This window comes from Macrobrachium nipponense, chromosome 39 (genome assembly GCF_015104395.2).
Source record: "Macrobrachium nipponense isolate FS-2020 chromosome 39, ASM1510439v2, whole genome shotgun sequence".
NCBI classification, from domain to species: domain Eukaryota; kingdom Metazoa; phylum Arthropoda; class Malacostraca; order Decapoda; family Palaemonidae; genus Macrobrachium; species Macrobrachium nipponense.
In genome coordinates this window covers 11,342,009-11,360,132 of record NC_061099.1, presented here as the reverse complement: position 1 = coordinate 11,360,132, position 18,124 = coordinate 11,342,009, and the positions used below count along the sequence as shown (strand labels likewise).

Genomic DNA, 18,124 nt, shown 5'->3' with positions numbered 1-18,124 from the left:
TCGCAACAAATAAGTATTTTCGTAGATTTCCACATTTTTTTTTTTTCAGGGCATGAGTGAGACTATTCTTGTCCATACGGTCCGGAGTGTGAATATGTCTGGCGAGCATTATTTTAATTCGAGTATCTCCTGTTATGCTCTCTCTCTCTCTCGGGACCTTTTTATCTAGTCAGGAATAATCGGAGATCTGTTTTAAGAATCGAGCACTAGGCCTATTGGTCATGCTCGGGTGCTTCTTTATATATATATATATATATATATATATATATATATATATATATATATATATATATATATATATATATATATGACTGGTAAAAATGTTCTGTAACAACAGAATTCCATCTAATAAAAGGAGCCCATAAAACACCAAAATGTAGAGAGAAAAGTACTATATTTCAGAGACTGCTGTCTCTCTCTTCAGGTATATGAATGAGAAAAGTTTACAGAAAAGGTGGTATTTATACCAAGAGATTCGTCCACAAGTAAGCCAATTTAAGGTCCACCCCCCGCTGATAATCTTCCTTTAATCTTCTTAAGCATCGTTGAATGAACACTGCGTCGACGATATCTGATATCCAATTCCCTTTTGAGATGTTCATTACCTGCTTCTCTTTTATTAAGGCCGATTCCATCATTTGACTCTTGTACCGGCAGTTGCTGCTATAAATTACACGTGACATATTCCAGTTTATTCTATGGTTATGTTCATTTATATGGTTGAAAATAGACCGAGTTCTGTTGTCCATACCTAACTGACCGTTTGTGTTGTATTAATCTCTGGGGAAGTGATTACCTGTAATCCGATGTAAGATTGGTCACAGTACCTGGCATGGGAATCTCATATACCCCAGAGTCTTTGGGAGATGTCTTTTGTTGGACGTTAATCAGGGGATTTGGCTAAGGTATTTGGGGGTAGGTAAATGCAAAAGGGTTGGATTTCCCAAGGGTGTGAGTTACTCTCTTAATCGTCTCCAGGTGGGGAATTTTTATTTTATTGTTGGGTGTGTCTCTGGTCTTGTCTTTAGGGGGTCGGTAGAAAATTAAGTTTGCTTTTGAATTGCTTTCTCAATTATATGGTCAGGATACTTTAAAGATGGAAGTTGCTTGCGAATTAGTTCAAATTCTTTTTCCAGGAAATCTGAGGAACAAATTCGTAAGGCTCTTAAGAATAGGTTGCTAGCTACACCCTATCTTGATAGTATTGTCATGATAGCTAAAGTAGTGAATATATGAAAGTGAGAACGTTGGTTTTCTGTATATGGTAAATTTGTATTCTGTCGTGTCTCTGATTATTAAAACATCAAGAAAAGGAGGAATTTTGTTGTCTGTTTCCCATTCAACTTTAAATTTGATGCTGGGCACTAATGCGTTTAATTTTGAGAGGAATTCATTAAAATTACCCCACTTATTATCCCAAAAATGTTAGTATGTCATCCACGTATCTCATCCACAGCATTGTTTTTGGGTTTTATTGCATTTATTACTGTAGTTTCAAAGTATTCCATGTACAGATTGGCTAAAATAGGACTTGAAGGACTATCCATACTACACCCGAATTTTTGCTTGTAGAATGATTCCCCGAATGAAAATACGTTATTAGATGCACATAATTCAACTAACTTTATTATTTTGTCAAGTGCCAAAGGGAAATGATCTGAATAGGGGGATAATTTTTCCCTTAAAAACTGAAGAACGTCCTGTACTGGTACTTTTGTGAATAGTGAGTCTACATCAAGGCTTAAAAGTTTTATGTTGCGAAGTGGTATATGTGCTTCTCTGAATTTGTGACAAAAGTCTTCCGAATGTTTGATGTGACTGGAAGAAAAAGTGCTAAAAAAGGAGAGGAGGCCAGCTAACCATTTAGAAATTTTGTAATTGAAAGCTCCGGCGCATGAAACGATGGGTCTGAATGGAAGATTGTCTTTGTGAGGGAAGGGAGCCATAAAAGTAGGGTAATTTAGGATTAATTACTTTAAATTTCTCTAATAGTTCAATACTCTTTTTGTCTTGGCCAATTAATCTTACTTTCCGAAAAAATTCTGTGGGAACGTTCTGGAGGGGATTTTTCGTCAGTTTTTCGTAAGTATTTGTGTCGCTAAGGAGCTGGTTGATTTTGTCGAGGTAGAAGTCTTTGCCCATTATTACAATTTTGCCGTCTTTGTCGGATCTACTTATTATAAACATCTAACTTTTTTAGCGAGTGGATGGCTATCATGAATCTGCGGGGAACAGGATATTTCTTATGAAGGTCGGTTAAAGCATTTAGTAACACTCCTTTTAAAACATATCTCTTCACGGCTGTAGTTTTTGTCAGATATGAATTTATCAAAAGCCACTATGAAGTCTAGGTTGTTTTTGCGGTCTGGCATAAGGGCAAAGGATAAGCCTAAACTTATCCAAACACCCCCTTACTGTAAATCAACATTTAGTTTTAAATTTAGGCTTATCCTTTCTGTTTCAAGGCAGCTTCCTTTTGTGAGTTTAGAGAAGAAGAATTTATGTTAACTATCGTTCATTGTTGAAAAAATAATATCCCTATCATTGTTTCTCTTCACTCAGGATTTTTTTTTTTAATTTAAACCTGGCAAATCCACGGCCTCACTAATGGATGTAATGTACGATAAATTTCCTGACGAAATAAGGCGCACTTCATTGTTTTTAGACATTCACGATTTGAAGGGCCCTTCGCACGGGTTAAAATGAAACTGCTTCTCCAAACCAGGCGAGACGGAACTCAAAATAACGGGAATCAACGCTACCACAAGGCCAAACGCCACGATAACTCTCAGTTGCAGTGCTACTGGGTATCCTATGGAGAACATCACTTGGCATTATCAGTCCTGCCCAAACGGCGTACCATGCCCCAAATTCTTCAGTGAGCTAGAGGTATATATGGGGGTATCTGGTATTCACACACCTTTGTCAAAAGTGGCAAAAACTGGCATCATTTCTTGTCTTGGTCAAAACCTTTCTTGACAGAGTATCATTAACCCTAATACAAACTAGTTTTCAACAGTCAAGCACTTACAAAAGGGTAACTATTTGTTTACTTACTTTACGTCGCTTTACAGGATTCTCAGATTACGTATGAAGTACACAAGGAGAACCACCATTCATCCGAATGCACGTTTGTGGCTACAGAATCTGCCTGGATCGTATGTCGATCCGGAAAGAAAAACAAATCTGCTGATATTGTGGTTTCAGGTTTGTTGCTCTCTCTCTCTTCCCCCTCTCTTGGTCTTATCATTCTCCTTTTTTGACATTAAATACTTTTTCATTCACCTCTAGCGTGATGGATTGCTTTAGTGCTAAACATTTTTTTAATGAGGCTTTATTTTGTATTTTTTTCCCAATGTACCATATTTGAAATTTTCTTTCAATGTTCATAAATATATACTGTGTATATATATATATATATATATATATATATATATATATACTATATATATATATATATATATAAATATCATACATAAATATATGCTATATATAAATGAGTATACTTTGTGTTTATAAGAGAGTATACACAGTACATGTAATGTGTGTGTATATATATATATAATATATATATAATATATATATATATATTATATTATATAATATACGTATATAATATATATATATATATATATATATATATATATATATATATATAGACTTACATGTACTGTGTATACTCTCATATAAAACACAAAGTATACTCATATGTAAATATTTAATTGGATTAGGCTTAAAAGAAGACATTCAGTTTGAATTCATTATACCTTGGACAAACAAGAATCTAGCCAACGCCCCCTTTTGGCCAACGCCCCCTTTGGGACTGGCACGTTGCCTACCATGACTTTATCCCCTATTGGCGACTGAGAGGATAAAGTCTCTCTCGTTACCTTAGTTCAGTTCAAACCCTGGTTAGGGAATCTTGACAGTGACTTTTGACATACTGGATTATTTGTGTATTATATTTAAGGGTTTTAAAAAAATTGTGTAAACTTTGTTGCAAACTGTCATTTATACGTACATACGAACATACACATGCCATATATATATATATATGGGTGTGTGTGTGTGTAAATAAAATCTGTTAAAACAGGATACGCCTCAGGTATAACAGGCCCATTTAAAATGCTTTGGTTTAAAGCTAAGGAACTATATATATATATATATATATATATATATATATATATATATAGATATATATATATATATATATAATATATATATATATATATATATTTCGGTGGTCTGACTGCCACCTGTATCAAGCAGTGAATGTCAGAAACAGTTATATTGGCGAAACATATGGTGGGAGAAATACCCTTAGGTGATGATGCCTGGGGTTCACTGAACCGCCACAGGCTCTGTTAATTGTCTTATTCCTCTTCATCGATTAAGACAATTAATAAAACCTATTGGCACATCAAACAATACATACATTGCATGCTTATTTCACTCCTCTCACACTTATCTCCTCCCACTCCTGCTCTCTCATCGACTGTAAAACCATCAAAGCACATTTTGTATGCTTTCAGGTTCATTCTTACTTTCAAAAAGCACTTCTTTTTCCCAGAGTTCGAACAGCCCTTTTCCTTCAAGTACAGCGGCACCGGTGGAATGAAGGACCTGCAAGCAACTTCTAATGACACTTCAGTCGAGACAGACGCTTTCACCTTGACTTGCGCAGCCGCCAAGTTCTACTTTCGTAACGTCTCTGGCGTTCTCGCACACAGACGAGGGAGTGTCTTCAGGAGGTAAGGGACTCCACTTCTTTGTCCTAAGCAAAAGGCACACAGCTGCTCTGTCCCTTTATGCTAGAAGGGGGCCCAGAATTTGTGGAAAGTGTTAGGATGTCAAGGACGTCAGTCAGGTATACTCCCCCCCCCCTTCTCTCTCTTCTCTCTCTCTCCCCCCCCCCCCCCCTCCCTCTCTCTCCTGGGCACAATACGGATCTGTGGCCGCATAGTCTTGTTGCTGATAGGCTCGGAGCTCCTTTTCTTATAATTTACTGAGCACAAAGAATCTTTTTTTGTTACTTCTGATGTCTCCAGGATAGGAAAATTGATTGGCTTGGCACGAACATTACATTTTACCTTGAATGAACAACCCGTTTTCTGTCTAACGGTAGTCAATGTCTTGGTAATAATCAATTAGAACTTTTTTTTTAAACCACCACCAGGAATCACGTTATTCCAAAGGAAAATTGCCTTATCACACTTATCAAATCTTAAATTTTTTCCAGGGAACCAATTTTACAATTTCTAAAAATAAGTTTTCACTGTTGATTATTAATGCCTGAGATAATGTTGCCAGATTATTCTGTTGACAGATAATGAAGTACCTGTTGCATACAAAGAAAATGATCTCGACCTGATTGCTACCTTAGACGTTGCAAACGTCAGCAGTAGACACGAAGGGACGTACAAGTGCACTGGACTCCCAAAACCAGGTGTTGTGAGCAGCGAAATAACATTGTACCACAAAGTCGAAGGTGAGAATAATCCATGAATAATTCTTGGTTTTCCTTGTACACAGGGCAGTTATTCTCTGGCAATCATCCTAGCAAATTTCCTTCACTGTCACCGAAACCATTTGACTCAGGGGTCATGATACTGACAGTCAGATCACGTAATTATTCCCAGTTTTGCTGTACAAGGTATAATGGTTAAACAAAATACAGAGCACTTAACACACCCTTTTTCATAATCGGCGAACCTCAAATCTTTCTAGAATATTTTCATTGGATTAGAACTGTCATACTGGGGACAAACAGGAGGCACTTAACTATATTTTTGATTTAGCCAGAGTCAATGACCTGTAATATTGCTCACTTTGCACACATATACACACACACAGAACAAAAGTCCATTGTGTTCACCCACATGTTCCCTAAAACAAAGCAACCGCAGGGTTAAAAAAAATCAAGTAATGCTACTTAAGAATATTTTATCTTTGCAGCTCTCATCCCTGTAGTTCTCAACACAACAGGAAACATGTGGCCAGATGACCACGAGGAAATTTGGATGGCCGGAAATGCTTTCGCTTTCAATTGTTTCGTCTCCGGGACGCCTGTCATCGACATCTCCTGGAAAAAAGTTCGTTTTCTCAATTACTACTCTTCAACCTTGAGCTCTGCTCTCAATCGCTCATGTTGTTTATGAATGTTTGAGTGTAACTAGAGTTTGTAATACTCTATTATTATTATTATTAGTAGTAGTAGTAGTAGTAGTAGTTAGTAGTAGTAGTTAGTAGTGGAGGAGACCTTCTTTGAGGGCAGTAGCATTAAAATTTATAGCAGTTTTCACGGCTTTTACATCATACAGAGTTTTCTCTGTTTGTCTGACAATCTTCTTGTCATCAGCATGTAGATAGTATATATCAAGTTTCCTGAGGACATATACAGATTTCTGTTGTCATAGGTTCATTTCCTCTAACGTGTCGACAGCGCATCGACGATCACCTATGAGAGTATAGAAAAGCGAATGAATTAAGATATCGTGCTGTGCAGGTACTATTTATAGCGGGCAGTGTGTTTACAATAGGAGGGTTGGTCAGTAGGCTGAATTTCAATTAGTCATAGGATGGTGACGAAATCTTTCACTAAGGCCTTGAGATCTTCTAGGCCTAACCGGTGTTACTAGCTGGGGGCTGGGTGTTGGCTCAGGTAACCCCACCACTGGTGTGGTTGCTATTATAGGCCGTCCAGGCGTCGCCGGTCTGATTTTGGACAGTGGATGCGGGTTGTTGTTCAGAAGCGGCTGGCTAGTTTTTATAAACTATGAGGTTAAGTTTATCTCTTTCTGCAGTGGGGGAGAATTTTTTCTTTATTATTTTATTCAAAAGAAAAAGAAAAACATGAAAACTAGCCAGCTGCTTCTGAAAAACAATCCGCAACCCCCAGAAACGCCTATGAAGAGGAGGCCCTTTGGAAGTCTCCACCACACGTATATCAGGATGACCACCATCAGACTCTCATCAGCATCTCTCCTGCCACATTCAGGCAGAGGCCGTCTTTAACCGTTACAGAGAAAATCACAGCAAAAGACCAGAAAGAGCTGAGCTTCTAGACCATGGAAATTGTACACCAGACACCAGACCGAAGATGTCTATGGTTTCTCGTGGCACTCCATTTGTTAAAAAAAGAAAGAAAGAAAAAAAGCCAAGTATCAACATGGTGAAAGAAACAGAATTTCTCCCCACCATCACAAGGAATAAAATGTAAGAAATCAGCAGACACCAAACACCGTCATGAGAGAGAGAGAGAGAGAGAGAGGAGAATGTCACCTGGACGGCCTATAATACCAACCACACCAGTGGTGGCGTTACCTGAGCCAACACCCACACCCAGCCAGCATCACTGGTTAGGCCTAGAAGATCTCGTCACCATCCTATGACTAATTAAAATTCAGCCTACTGAAACCCCTATTGTAAACACCCTCCCTTCATTCGCTTTTGTACTCTCATATCTGTCGATCAGTGCGCTGTCAACATGTTAGAGGAAACGAATCTAAGACAACAGAAGTCTGTAGTATATGTCCTTAGGAAACGTGATATAACAGCTACATGCTGATGAAAACAAGACTATAAGAACAGAGAAGACTATATAAATTTAAATTGATTGCCGTGGACACAGCTATTATTATTATTATTAATGATTATTATTCAGAGCTTATTTTTCGCATATGCTTTTTTTTCACTCAGTCGTGTTGTCTAAGCATGTAGTAGTAAGAGTGCAACTGGAATTTGTTACACTCTGAGTTTGTTTTTCAAAGATGCCTTGTTAGAGACGGGTATATTACTAATCTATACAGCTTTTCTAACCATGAAAAATATTTCATTTTACACTTCTTATAGTTATAGCCAGTTTTACTGTAGTTGTTATTGTTGTAGAGGAGATGAGCCAGATCAAAAGTTTACCCGTTTACCAACGTGATTCAAATTCTGAACAGGAGAATCAGCCTCTTCCCAGTGATTTCGGTGAATTCAGGGAGAACAACCAGACCATAATGATCCCTCGCCTAGATCCCAAAATGCACTCAGGTCATTATGTATGTGAGGCTAGAAATAGGGGTGGATCTGTAAGGGGATTTCTCACTCTAACTGTGAAAGGTAAGTCAGTGTAATGTGTTAGTGAATTACATATCATGTCTTGCTTGGAGACAGATTGAGCTGTAGAGGCAGCCTTCTTGAATGAAGGAATCTGATACGTAAGAAAGAGGTCGGTTTGGTAAACGCCAGGTGTACTGAAATTCCATATGGAATTTGTATTTTTTTATTATTTGTTTAATTAGCATGGTCACTGGAAGACAGTTAACGTAGTTTTCAAATATTTAACTACCCCCTTGGTTGTTAACAGCTCACTGCCTTCCAGCGGCCGTTCTGGTTCTGTCCTAACCAACCACTAATGATTTTGCTTTCTTCCTGAGGTTGACGGAAACTTAAGTCAGTTACGAAGGAGATTTCAATCACCAAGGGTCTCGTAACTCAGATACTCTGAGCTCTATTGATTATATAAGGATATACAGCTATATCTTTGAAGTGACGACGACTATTCCTTTCGACATGTAATCGCCGTTTAAACCCAGCCAGGAAGAAACATTCCTTCATCGCAGTCTCTCACTCTACACGTACTTCGCCTTCGTCCCAGGATGATATCGGTGGGTCTGTAAAACTCAGGGGGAGTTTCGTTTGTCAATCTGAAATCATTTGGAGGGATAATGCTTTCCCATATAAAAATGCCTTCCAATTACCATCACTTACTTTTTAGTATTTTCATTTAAGCATCTGTTTTTCATACCTTGCATATTTGTAATACGAGGTTTCGTACCCTTCCAGGGATATCATGTATTATGTACTACGTGGACGTCAGTTTGGACTGTTGGTATATATATATATATTTAGATTTTCCAAGGTATGCAACTTGCCAAGTGTTATTACGTGCTGCACATGCTCATAATTAAATTTAGATATATGCATACGATAATTGTGTAGTGTTTAATTAGGCATTTGGTAATATTTTAAGGTATTTTGGAAGTGGCTGAATTACTGCGGCTCCCCCAAGCTTCACGATGATCAACTTTGTGTATTAGCTGCCGCATCAGCACCTGGATGATAGGACAGTTTTCAATTACAATAAATTACTTAATTCTTCTTAATATTTCAATTAACCTTATCAATTTCCCGGTGTATGAATAAAAATTCAGCGCATGGCGACCGTGACAGGATTAGGCATTATAGGTTACGTGCGTGACATAGGACGTGAATTGCGGTGAATTGGAGGTTTCTTCCTGTGGGGTTTTTCACTTACAATATTTTAAATCCCTCTTATTGCAAGTTTCTTTAAAGTTCAGTGTCATTTTTGCGAATTCGTAGCTAATGTTTATCACTTGGTGATTTATCTAAGAGTTCAGTGTAAAATATTTTTCGATTCGTAGTTTGATGTTTATCCCTTTGCAAAATAATTTAGTATTTGAGTTCACCTAATTTTTGCGTTGCTGTGAAAGTTTTTGCTTAGTAATAACTTTGTTGCATATATGTACTAAGTATCTTTTACCATTTTTTGAAATTTTCGCTGTGTATTGCAGTAATTATACTTATATTGGTGTTTGTATGCTTATTTGTCTTCATAATGGCTGAATTGGTAGTGCTAATTGGTCAGCGTAAGATTATTAGGAAGAAGGTTACAGAATGTGCCAACCATTCTTCACAGTACCTTTCATTAGATAACACGGCAAAAGTATCTGAGCAGGGTGTTCTCTTGGAGTACAGGAAGAGATTAAGTGACTTGGATTCTAAAATACAGACTCTAAAATTTTCAGGGGAATTTAGAGACGAGGATTTGGAGGCTGAGCTCTCTGCATGTCAGTCGTACTATGATAAAATTTCAGGTATTGTGCCTTTGTTGGATGTTAGTGTCAATGCTGGAAGCCCTCCACTTTCATCTACTACTGATATTGCTAGGAGCCTTTTGAGGCAACCCACTGCACCTCTACCAAAATTCCAAAGTAAGGAAGGTGAAGATTTTTTGAAATTCATTCGAGAATTTGAAACCACGACCCAAAGTTTTAACTATCCAGACAGGGACTTGCTCTTACTTTTGAAGCAACAAGTAGAGGGTAGGGCTAAATGTTTACTTGGTTCATTGGAGGCCGATAAAGAAAGTTACAAAGATGCCAAAGACTTAATGATTCAGGCTTTTGCCTCGAGTGAATTACGAAAGTCGGCTGTAATTAAGAAATTGACCTGTCTACATCTCAAAGAAGGAGACGACCCCTTTGTTTTCTTATCAGAACTTAGGACTATAGTCGAAAATTTAAAATATTTAAATATTGATGTTGATGAGGTTGTTCGATATTTCGTTTGGTCTGCACTCAATGATAGATTTAAGTCTCATATGGTTCATATCATAAGTGACTCATCCATCACTTAAGCAAATCATAGATAATTTCTTTACAGCATGTGAAAGGTATGAACAGGGTCAGGCGAAAGGTAAAATTATCGGTCAGGGATAAAGTTGTAGCTCATTCAAAGCCATTCCAGGAAAAGACTAATACAATGGCTGTTAAAACTAAGACAGTTCCAACCAAAGCTTGTAATTTTTGTACTAAGGCCGGTATTTCTGACGGTGATCACTTAAATTATAAGTGTACTAAGTATGCCACCCCTTCTGCCAAAATTGATTTATTAAAATTGCATAAAGGTTGTGTAAAATGTGGAAATTTTAATCATGCCACTAAAGCATGTAAATTCAGATTTCGAAGACCTTGTTCACATTGTTCACAGTATCATATGGAGTATCTTTGTTGGAACCTTAGTCCTGATATGATTAATAGTAAAGCAGAGTCTTCCAAGGAAGCAAGCAGTGGGATAGCCGTATTACCAAATGTTACCACAGGTTCAGTTCTCCCTACTTTTACATTTTGTATAAATGGTCATGATAGGCTTTACAGGGGTCTTAAAGATTCAGGATCACAAAACACTTTTATATCTAGCAAGTTAGCTTCCTTTTACAATTTCAGGTCTTTAGCTACTAAAGTAAAACTGACTGTGAAAGGGTTTAATGGTCAAAAGGAATATTCTACTAGTCTTGTTGAAGTTCCTATTAAACTGGGGAATGAAACCTTTGCTATTTCTGCTCTAGTTGTACCCTCTATAAACTTGCAATTGAGTTTACCTGGTCTTGGCCAAGTAGTTAGTATAATGCAGAGTAAAAATTTTGTATTTGCTGACAAGCTTTTATCAACCAATTCTCAGAGCACTGATGATGTTCAGCTTTTGTTAGGAGTAGATTTTTCACATTGTCTTTTGGGAAGAGACATAGTGATAGGGAGTCCTAATTCGTCTGTGTATATTGAGACTTCTTTAGGAATAATGCTTATGGGGAATGTTGATAGGTTCCTAATTAATCTTAATTCACTAAAAGGTAATGAAAGTTTGGCCTCGAAACCATTGAGGGGAGAAAATTCTAATACTGAACACGGTACATATTACACTTTCCCTAGCCATTCATATTTTCTAGCTACTAGTGTATCAGTGAATGAAGAATTTTACGAACTCAATGACATTACAACAAATTGTTCTTTTACTGTGCTTTCAGATAGAGGGACTATTATTGATAGGAAACTGCAAGAAGCAACTGATCAGATTTTGAATATGGAGAGCCAATTTTATTTGAACTATGATCAGAAAGTTTACAGTGATGAATCTAATCGGCTCGATGATTCTCTTGTGGACTACACTTTCAGAAATTTGCACACGAAAGGTGATGGACGCATAGTTGTTCCCCTGTTATGGAATGGGAAGGTATCGCACCTCCTTTCGAGAAAAGTCTCTCTTTCCAAGGCTGTTCTTCAATCAAATTGAAAAATTACTTCGTAAGAAAGGTTCATTGCAGTTGGTAGATAACTGCATAAAGGAGCAATTGAAGGCGGGTATTATTGAGCCTATTTTGGACTTGGAGGTATTTAAGGCTGAATATCCTAACTACTCTTTCTTACCTCATATGCCAGTCTTTAAGCCAGAAAGGGAAACTACGAAGTGTCGCATAGTATTTCTTTCTAAATTTGCAAGAATCCTCTAAGAGACTGTCACTGTCACATAATCAATATATGTATGCTGGGCCTAACTTAAATCAAAAGCTCTCCTCTGCATTTCTTAATATTAGGTTTGATGAAAAAATTTTGATTTTTGATTTGAAGAAAGCTTTTAATATGTTGGCTTTAAGTGAAATTGATCAGTCTAGGCTATTATTTTTTTGGTTTCGGAATGTCACCACAGGTGATTACACCCCAGTTGCTTATAAAAATGTCAGGCTTTCATTTGGACTTCGGTGTAGCCCATTTCTTTCGATGGCTTCATTGTATTATATGTTAATCTTGACTTCCAGTAATGATTCAAGAATCGATGAACTCAAGAAACTTATATATGCTTTAATATATATGGATAATGGTGCTGTCACAATGAACAACTCTGATGACTTGAGATGGGCCTACGAGCAGTTAGCTGGCATATTCAAACCTTTTAAATTTGAAATTCAGCAACTGGTGACTAATGACATTGATCTGCAGTCTGACATAGATCGGTCAGAAGTTCTTACCCTGGAAGTCAACAAATTGTTTGGGCTTGAATGGAATAGACTTTCGGATGATATTTTCACTAGGCCAATTTCCCTTGACCTAGAAGCTAATACCAAAAGATTAATTCTTAGGTCAATTGCCACTCAGTTCAATATATTTGGTTTCAACTTGCCTTTATTTAACCAATGTAGGCTTTATATGCATAACTTGCAATGTCAAAAGGGTTTGAACTGGGACCAGCCTCTTAATAGTCAACAGCTTAAAGACTGGAGGAATATCTGTAGACAGTGTAATTCATCGCCCCCTCTTAAAGTAACTCGTTTTGTGGGTCGAAGGGATGGTGAGTATCATATAATTGTTTTTACTGATGCCAGTTGTGACATATATTGGTGTGTAATTTATTTATTGAATGTTGAGTCTGGCAAACTTACTTTTATTAATGCTAAAAATCGGTTGGTTAATACCCAATTGAAAGGTAAATCCATACCATCTTTAGAGATCCACGCCATTAATCTAGGAGTCGAACAATCTGTTGGTCTTTATTTGGATCTTGCTGGTCCCAATTGTATAAAACCTATAAAGGTGACAAAGATTTGTCTATTTTCAGATTCCTCTTGTGCCCTGCAGTGGTTAATAAGTTCTTCGCTTCAACTTAAAAAAATGAACCAATGTTCTACTTTTGTATTGAACAGAATTTACAGTATACAAAAACTGTGTGAAACATATCCTGTTCATTTTGGGTTTATTAATGGCAAGGAGAATCCTGCTGACATGGTAACCAGGTGCACATCATATAAATTGTTAATGAAGTCTTGTTTCCTTTCAGGCCCGGACCTGAGTAATATTAGGGCGCAAACCATGCAGTTCACTATTCCTCAAGCGGGTTATCTTTCTGGAAATTACATGAATCTTTCTAATGTTCCTTTAGTTAAGAGAAATTACTTGGTGAAGATTTCTGATTTTTCTGACTTCCGAAGACTTGTTTTGCTGTACCGTCGGTGCATAATATGCATACACAAATGGAAAGCTAAAGTGAGAAGACAAGTTGATGTACAAGAAGATAATAATTTTTTTGCTTTAGCTCTTGTACATTTGATTTTGACCGATCAACAAAATCACTTTGCTGATGTTTTGGAGCATTTTTCTAAAGGTTTTTCTGCAGCAAAGGATATACCAGGTATAGTTTCTCAGTTTAACTTGTTTGTTGATAACAATGGCATTTTGAGAGTGAAGAGCAAATTTAAGAAAGAGAAAAAATTTCCCATTCTATTATCAAGAGACAGTCATTTAACGAAGTTAATTATATTGGATATTCATCACAAATTAGCTCATTCTGGATGCTATGCTGTTCTTTCTGAATTAAGAAGACATTATTTTATTCCTAGAAATTTTTCAGTGGTTAAAAAGATTCTGAGGCAATGTGTTCACTGCAAGAGATTTAATGCACGCCCTGTCAATTTAAATCAGAATTGTTACAAGGAATTCAGGGAAGACCCACCAGCTGTGCCTTTCGGCAATATTTTCGTAGATTATATAGGGCCTTTTACAGTTAAACTGGAGAAGGAAAAGGGTAAGGTATGGCTATTATGTTTTACTTGCACTTGGTCTCGTGCAATTAATTAAAAAATTTGTAGAACACTCAGTGTGCCAGATTTTCTTAGGGCATTTTCTCTTCATTGCTTCGAGTTTGGCATTCCACAGTTATGCATTAGTGACTTAGGGTCACAAATAGTTGCAGGAGCTAATGTCATATCTTCATTTTTGAATGACCCACACACACAGTTGTATTTTGAGGAACGTGGTGTTAAACCATTAACTTTTCAACAATATTTCAAAGGATGTAGTCAGTTGGGCTCCCTTGTCGAGATTTGTGTCAAGTTAACAAAGCGACTTCTCTATGGGTCCATCAAGAACAATATTCTCTCCTACTTTGATTTTGAGTTTACTGTATGTCATGTTGTCCACTTGGTAAATCGACGACCAATATCTTTTAAAGAGGCTCTTAGGGATAGTGCAGCAGAAGACCTTCCTGAACCAATAACACCCGAAATGTTAATTAGGGGGTATGAGCTTTCCTCACTCAATGTCATTCCAGATTTACAACCTTTACCCAAAGATGAAGAATTTGTCCCTTGTGGAGCTACTAATAAATTTGAACCACTGTCTAGGATTAGGAGTAAACTTATAGATATTTACCATCATGAGTTTATGCAAACACTTTTAAGCCAAGCAGTTGATAGGAAGGGTAGATATCGCCCGGTGACTCATCATCCTCTAAAAGTAGGTGACATTGTTTTGATCAAGGAAGATAATACTAAGATTAACAATTATCCTTTAGGTCGGATAAAGGAAACTTTTACGAATGATCTTGGGGAGACTACACATGCTGTAGTATTTAAAGGACGTACCAGACAAATTTGTAAACTCCACGTTAATAAACTAATACCTTATCTTTCCTTAGATGATGAAGACTCAAAGTCCAGTGATTTGCAAAACTTAGACAAATCATCACCAGCTTCTGAGAGGTCTAAAAGAAAGGCTGCTGTGGAAAGCCGGAGAAAAACCTCTGAAATGTTGAATTTATAAACTTTGATCAATTTAAATTTTGTATGCATTGTATATATATTCTTATGTATTTATCAAAATCCAAAAACACATGTTTTTGGATTCGTTCCCCTGCAGTGTACTGAAATTCCATATGGAATTTGTATTTTTTTATTATTTGTTTAATTAGCATGGTCACTGGAAGACAGTTAACGTAGTTTTCAAATATTTAACTACCCCCTTGGTTGTTAACAGCTCACTGCCTTCCAGCGGCCGTTCTGGTTCTGTCCTAACCAACCACTAATGATTTTGCTTTCTTCCTGAGGTTGACGGAAACTTAAGTCAGTTACGAAGGAGATTTCAATCACGAAGGGTCTCGTAACTCAGATACTCTGAGCTCTATTGATTATATAAGGATATACAGCTATATCTTTGAAGTGACGACGACTATTCCTTTCGACATGTAATCGCCGTTTAAACCCAGCCAGGAAGAAGCATTCCTTCATCCCAGTCTCACTCTACACGTACTTCGCCTTCGTCCCAGGATGATATCGGTGGGTCTGTAAAACTCAGGGGGAGTTTCGTTTGTCAATCCGAAATCATTTGGAGGGATAATGCTTTCCCATATAAAAATGCCTTCCAATTACCATCACTTACTTTTTAGTATTTTCATTTAAGCATCTGTTTTTCATACCTTGCATATTTGTAATACGAGGTTTCGTACCCTTCCAGGGATATCATGTATTATGTACTACGTGGACGTCAGTTTGGACTGTTGGTATATATATATATTTAGATTTTCCAAGGTATGCAACTTGCCAAGTGTTATTACGTGCTGCACATGCTCATAATTAAATTTAGATATATGCATACGATAATTGTGTAGTGTTTAATTAGGCATTTGGTAATATTTTAAGGTATTTTGGAAGTGGCTGAATTACTGCGGCTCCCCCAAGCTTCACGATGATCAACTTTGTGTATTAGCTGCCGCATCAGCACCTGGATGATAGGACAGTTTTCAATTACAATAAATTACTTAATTTTTCTTAATATTTCAATTAACCTTATCAATTTCCCGGTGTATGAATAAAAATTCAGCGCACCAGGTGTCGGGAGAAAAACCCCATCTTAAAGGTTAACACATATTTTATATGACTTAGAAACAGTTGCCAGAGAGAGAAGTGTGAAATAAATGTATTCCTTATTTAATATTGCTTTTGAAAAGAGAGAAGTGTGAAATGTATTCCTTATTTAATATTGCTTTTGGAAAGAGAGAAGTGTGAAGTATATCTCTTTATTCCATATTATATTATGCATCTTTATTACAGATGGGCTCTATTCCATGATAATAAAGACGGGATTCTCTATCCTGACTAATACAATGAAACGATTGACATTTTGGGTGTGGGAGTGAATACTTAGCCAGGAGAATGGAATGATAACTTAATAGTTTTCTTTGTGGGGCAGACTTGGGATTTTATCACTATGACTTATTAATCATTTTATCCTATTTTATGTTCATCTGCTTTGGGTAATAAATAGTATATTTTTGTATTAATGAGAGCTTAATAGCCTAATGACATGTTTGCAGACAGAGGGCACCATTGACAACAGGTAAAGGTTTCCAATTTGTGTAGTTTTGATAAAAGGGTGTAAGAGTGGTGGCAGGCGGTTTAAGAAGCTTTTTATATGTTTTATAAGCTGTAGGTACGCTAACGAAGAAACTGGTAACTAGTTAGACATACATTTTATTTATTTATTTATTTATTTTTTGGTAGGAAAGGGGGTTATAATCATGTCACAGGCAACTCGGGGCTCTTTTTGCTGTTTCAATGGTTTGGGTGTGGACCAGCGCTGGGCATCTCTCTGGCTCAGTCAGTGTCGGCCATTTTGTGATTCAAGAAAACCAGTGTTTTAAAACGTGAAGGGAAAAAGTTTAATTTTCGACGTGTTAAAGTGTTTCACGAGTGTGGTGAACAGGCTACGCATATTTGCGGTACGTATACGAATTCGGTTTCCAGTCATGTGAAGATGTGAGTGTATTTTCAAGTTTTCTTTCCTATTTTCTCCTCTTTATCTTTTATTTTTATTATTATTCTTTTTTTTGTGGCGAATTTACTCAAGGGGGCATTTTTGTTTTGATGTCTCTCGAAATTCGACGGACATGGTAATGTTGTGAGCGGGGGTTTTTGTTGCAAGTCATGCCCTGAGAGAGAGAGAGAGAGAGAGAGAGAGAGAGAGAGAGAGAGAGAGTTTGTGTGTGTGGCTCTGGTGTCGCTGGGTTGGATCGCTTAGTAAGCGTTTTGCACCTTTTTTTTTCTTTTTCTATCCCCTCCCTATTTTTTGTTGTTGCTTTCGTGGGATGATATACTGGGCGTGGGGGGCGTTTGCTTTTTGTTATCCATTATTGGGGGAAAATTTGTATTAATTTTTCTGGATTGGGTTTTGTGTATATAAATACATTGATGTTATTGAGATCGGGGAATCTTATAAAACAAAAGAGCATCCGGAAAAAGAGAAAGATGGCGGATACTAAGAGTACCACAACGCTACTACATCACGTAACGAACATGAGTGCGGGCGTGAGCCCTTTCAGAGGGATGGTAGATGGGGTGCTATCACAACCTGTACAAATTTTCATTGAAGGGGTGAAAAATTATTTAGCTGGAAAGAATATAACAGATGATATAGAGGCATTTACAGATCTCTCCCACTGTTGCAGAAGTTTCCAATTTACAAAATGTCGTACCTGGACTGATTTGCAAGCATTTTTGAAAACAGCTTATGGCTCAAAGGAACATGGAGATATAGTGAGGGACCTTCAGGGTCTTTATAAACTACGGAAGGGCACTAATAGCCTTGTAGAACATAGTTCAAAACTTTTTGACGCAGTGTCGGATTGGGTAGGAAAATTGAAAACATCTAAATGGGTTACAGGGAGTACTGTCTCTCTTGAGAACGTTCATAAACTGATCTATTTTTCCCTGCTCTTGCACGATGTACCGGAT

General features: G+C 37.2%; 1 protein-coding gene across 8 annotated transcripts; it reads left to right on the top strand.

Moving 5' to 3' along the window:
• Positions 1 to 2,705: 2,705 nt before the first annotated feature.
• Positions 2,706 to 17,649, top strand: LOC135210107 (uncharacterized). Of its 8 annotated transcripts, XR_010313456.1 has the most exons (10): positions 2,707 to 2,889; positions 3,075 to 3,207; positions 4,571 to 4,751; positions 5,327 to 5,488; positions 5,956 to 6,092; positions 7,947 to 8,106; positions 8,424 to 10,001; positions 11,594 to 15,670; positions 15,849 to 15,922; positions 16,034 to 16,159. XR_010313456.1 is itself a non-coding variant. In XM_064242917.1 (9 exons), exon 9 carries the CDS (start codon positions 12,105 to 12,107, stop codon positions 14,193 to 14,195), a length of 2,091 nt encoding a protein of 696 aa, XP_064098987.1. In that variant the 5' UTR covers positions 2,707 to 2,889; positions 3,075 to 3,207; positions 4,571 to 4,751; positions 5,327 to 5,488; positions 5,956 to 6,092; positions 7,947 to 8,106; positions 8,424 to 8,654; positions 9,020 to 10,001; positions 11,594 to 12,104; the 3' UTR covers positions 14,196 to 16,159. The 8 variants fall into 8 exon arrangements, 3 of the variants coding, with proteins under 3 accessions (XP_064098988.1, XP_064098987.1, XP_064098986.1); XR_010313457.1 differs by lacking the exons at positions 15,849 to 15,922; positions 16,034 to 16,159 and adding an exon at positions 16,445 to 17,649; XR_010313453.1 differs by lacking the exon at positions 15,849 to 15,922.
• The last annotated feature ends 475 nt before the right edge of the window (positions 17,650 to 18,124 follow it).

What these genes read in the sequence shown, in the direction of transcription:
- LOC135210107 (XM_064242917.1), top strand. Translation starts at nt 12,105, where the DNA reads ATGTATGCTGGGCCTAACTTAAATCAAAAGCTCTCCTCTGCATTTCTT.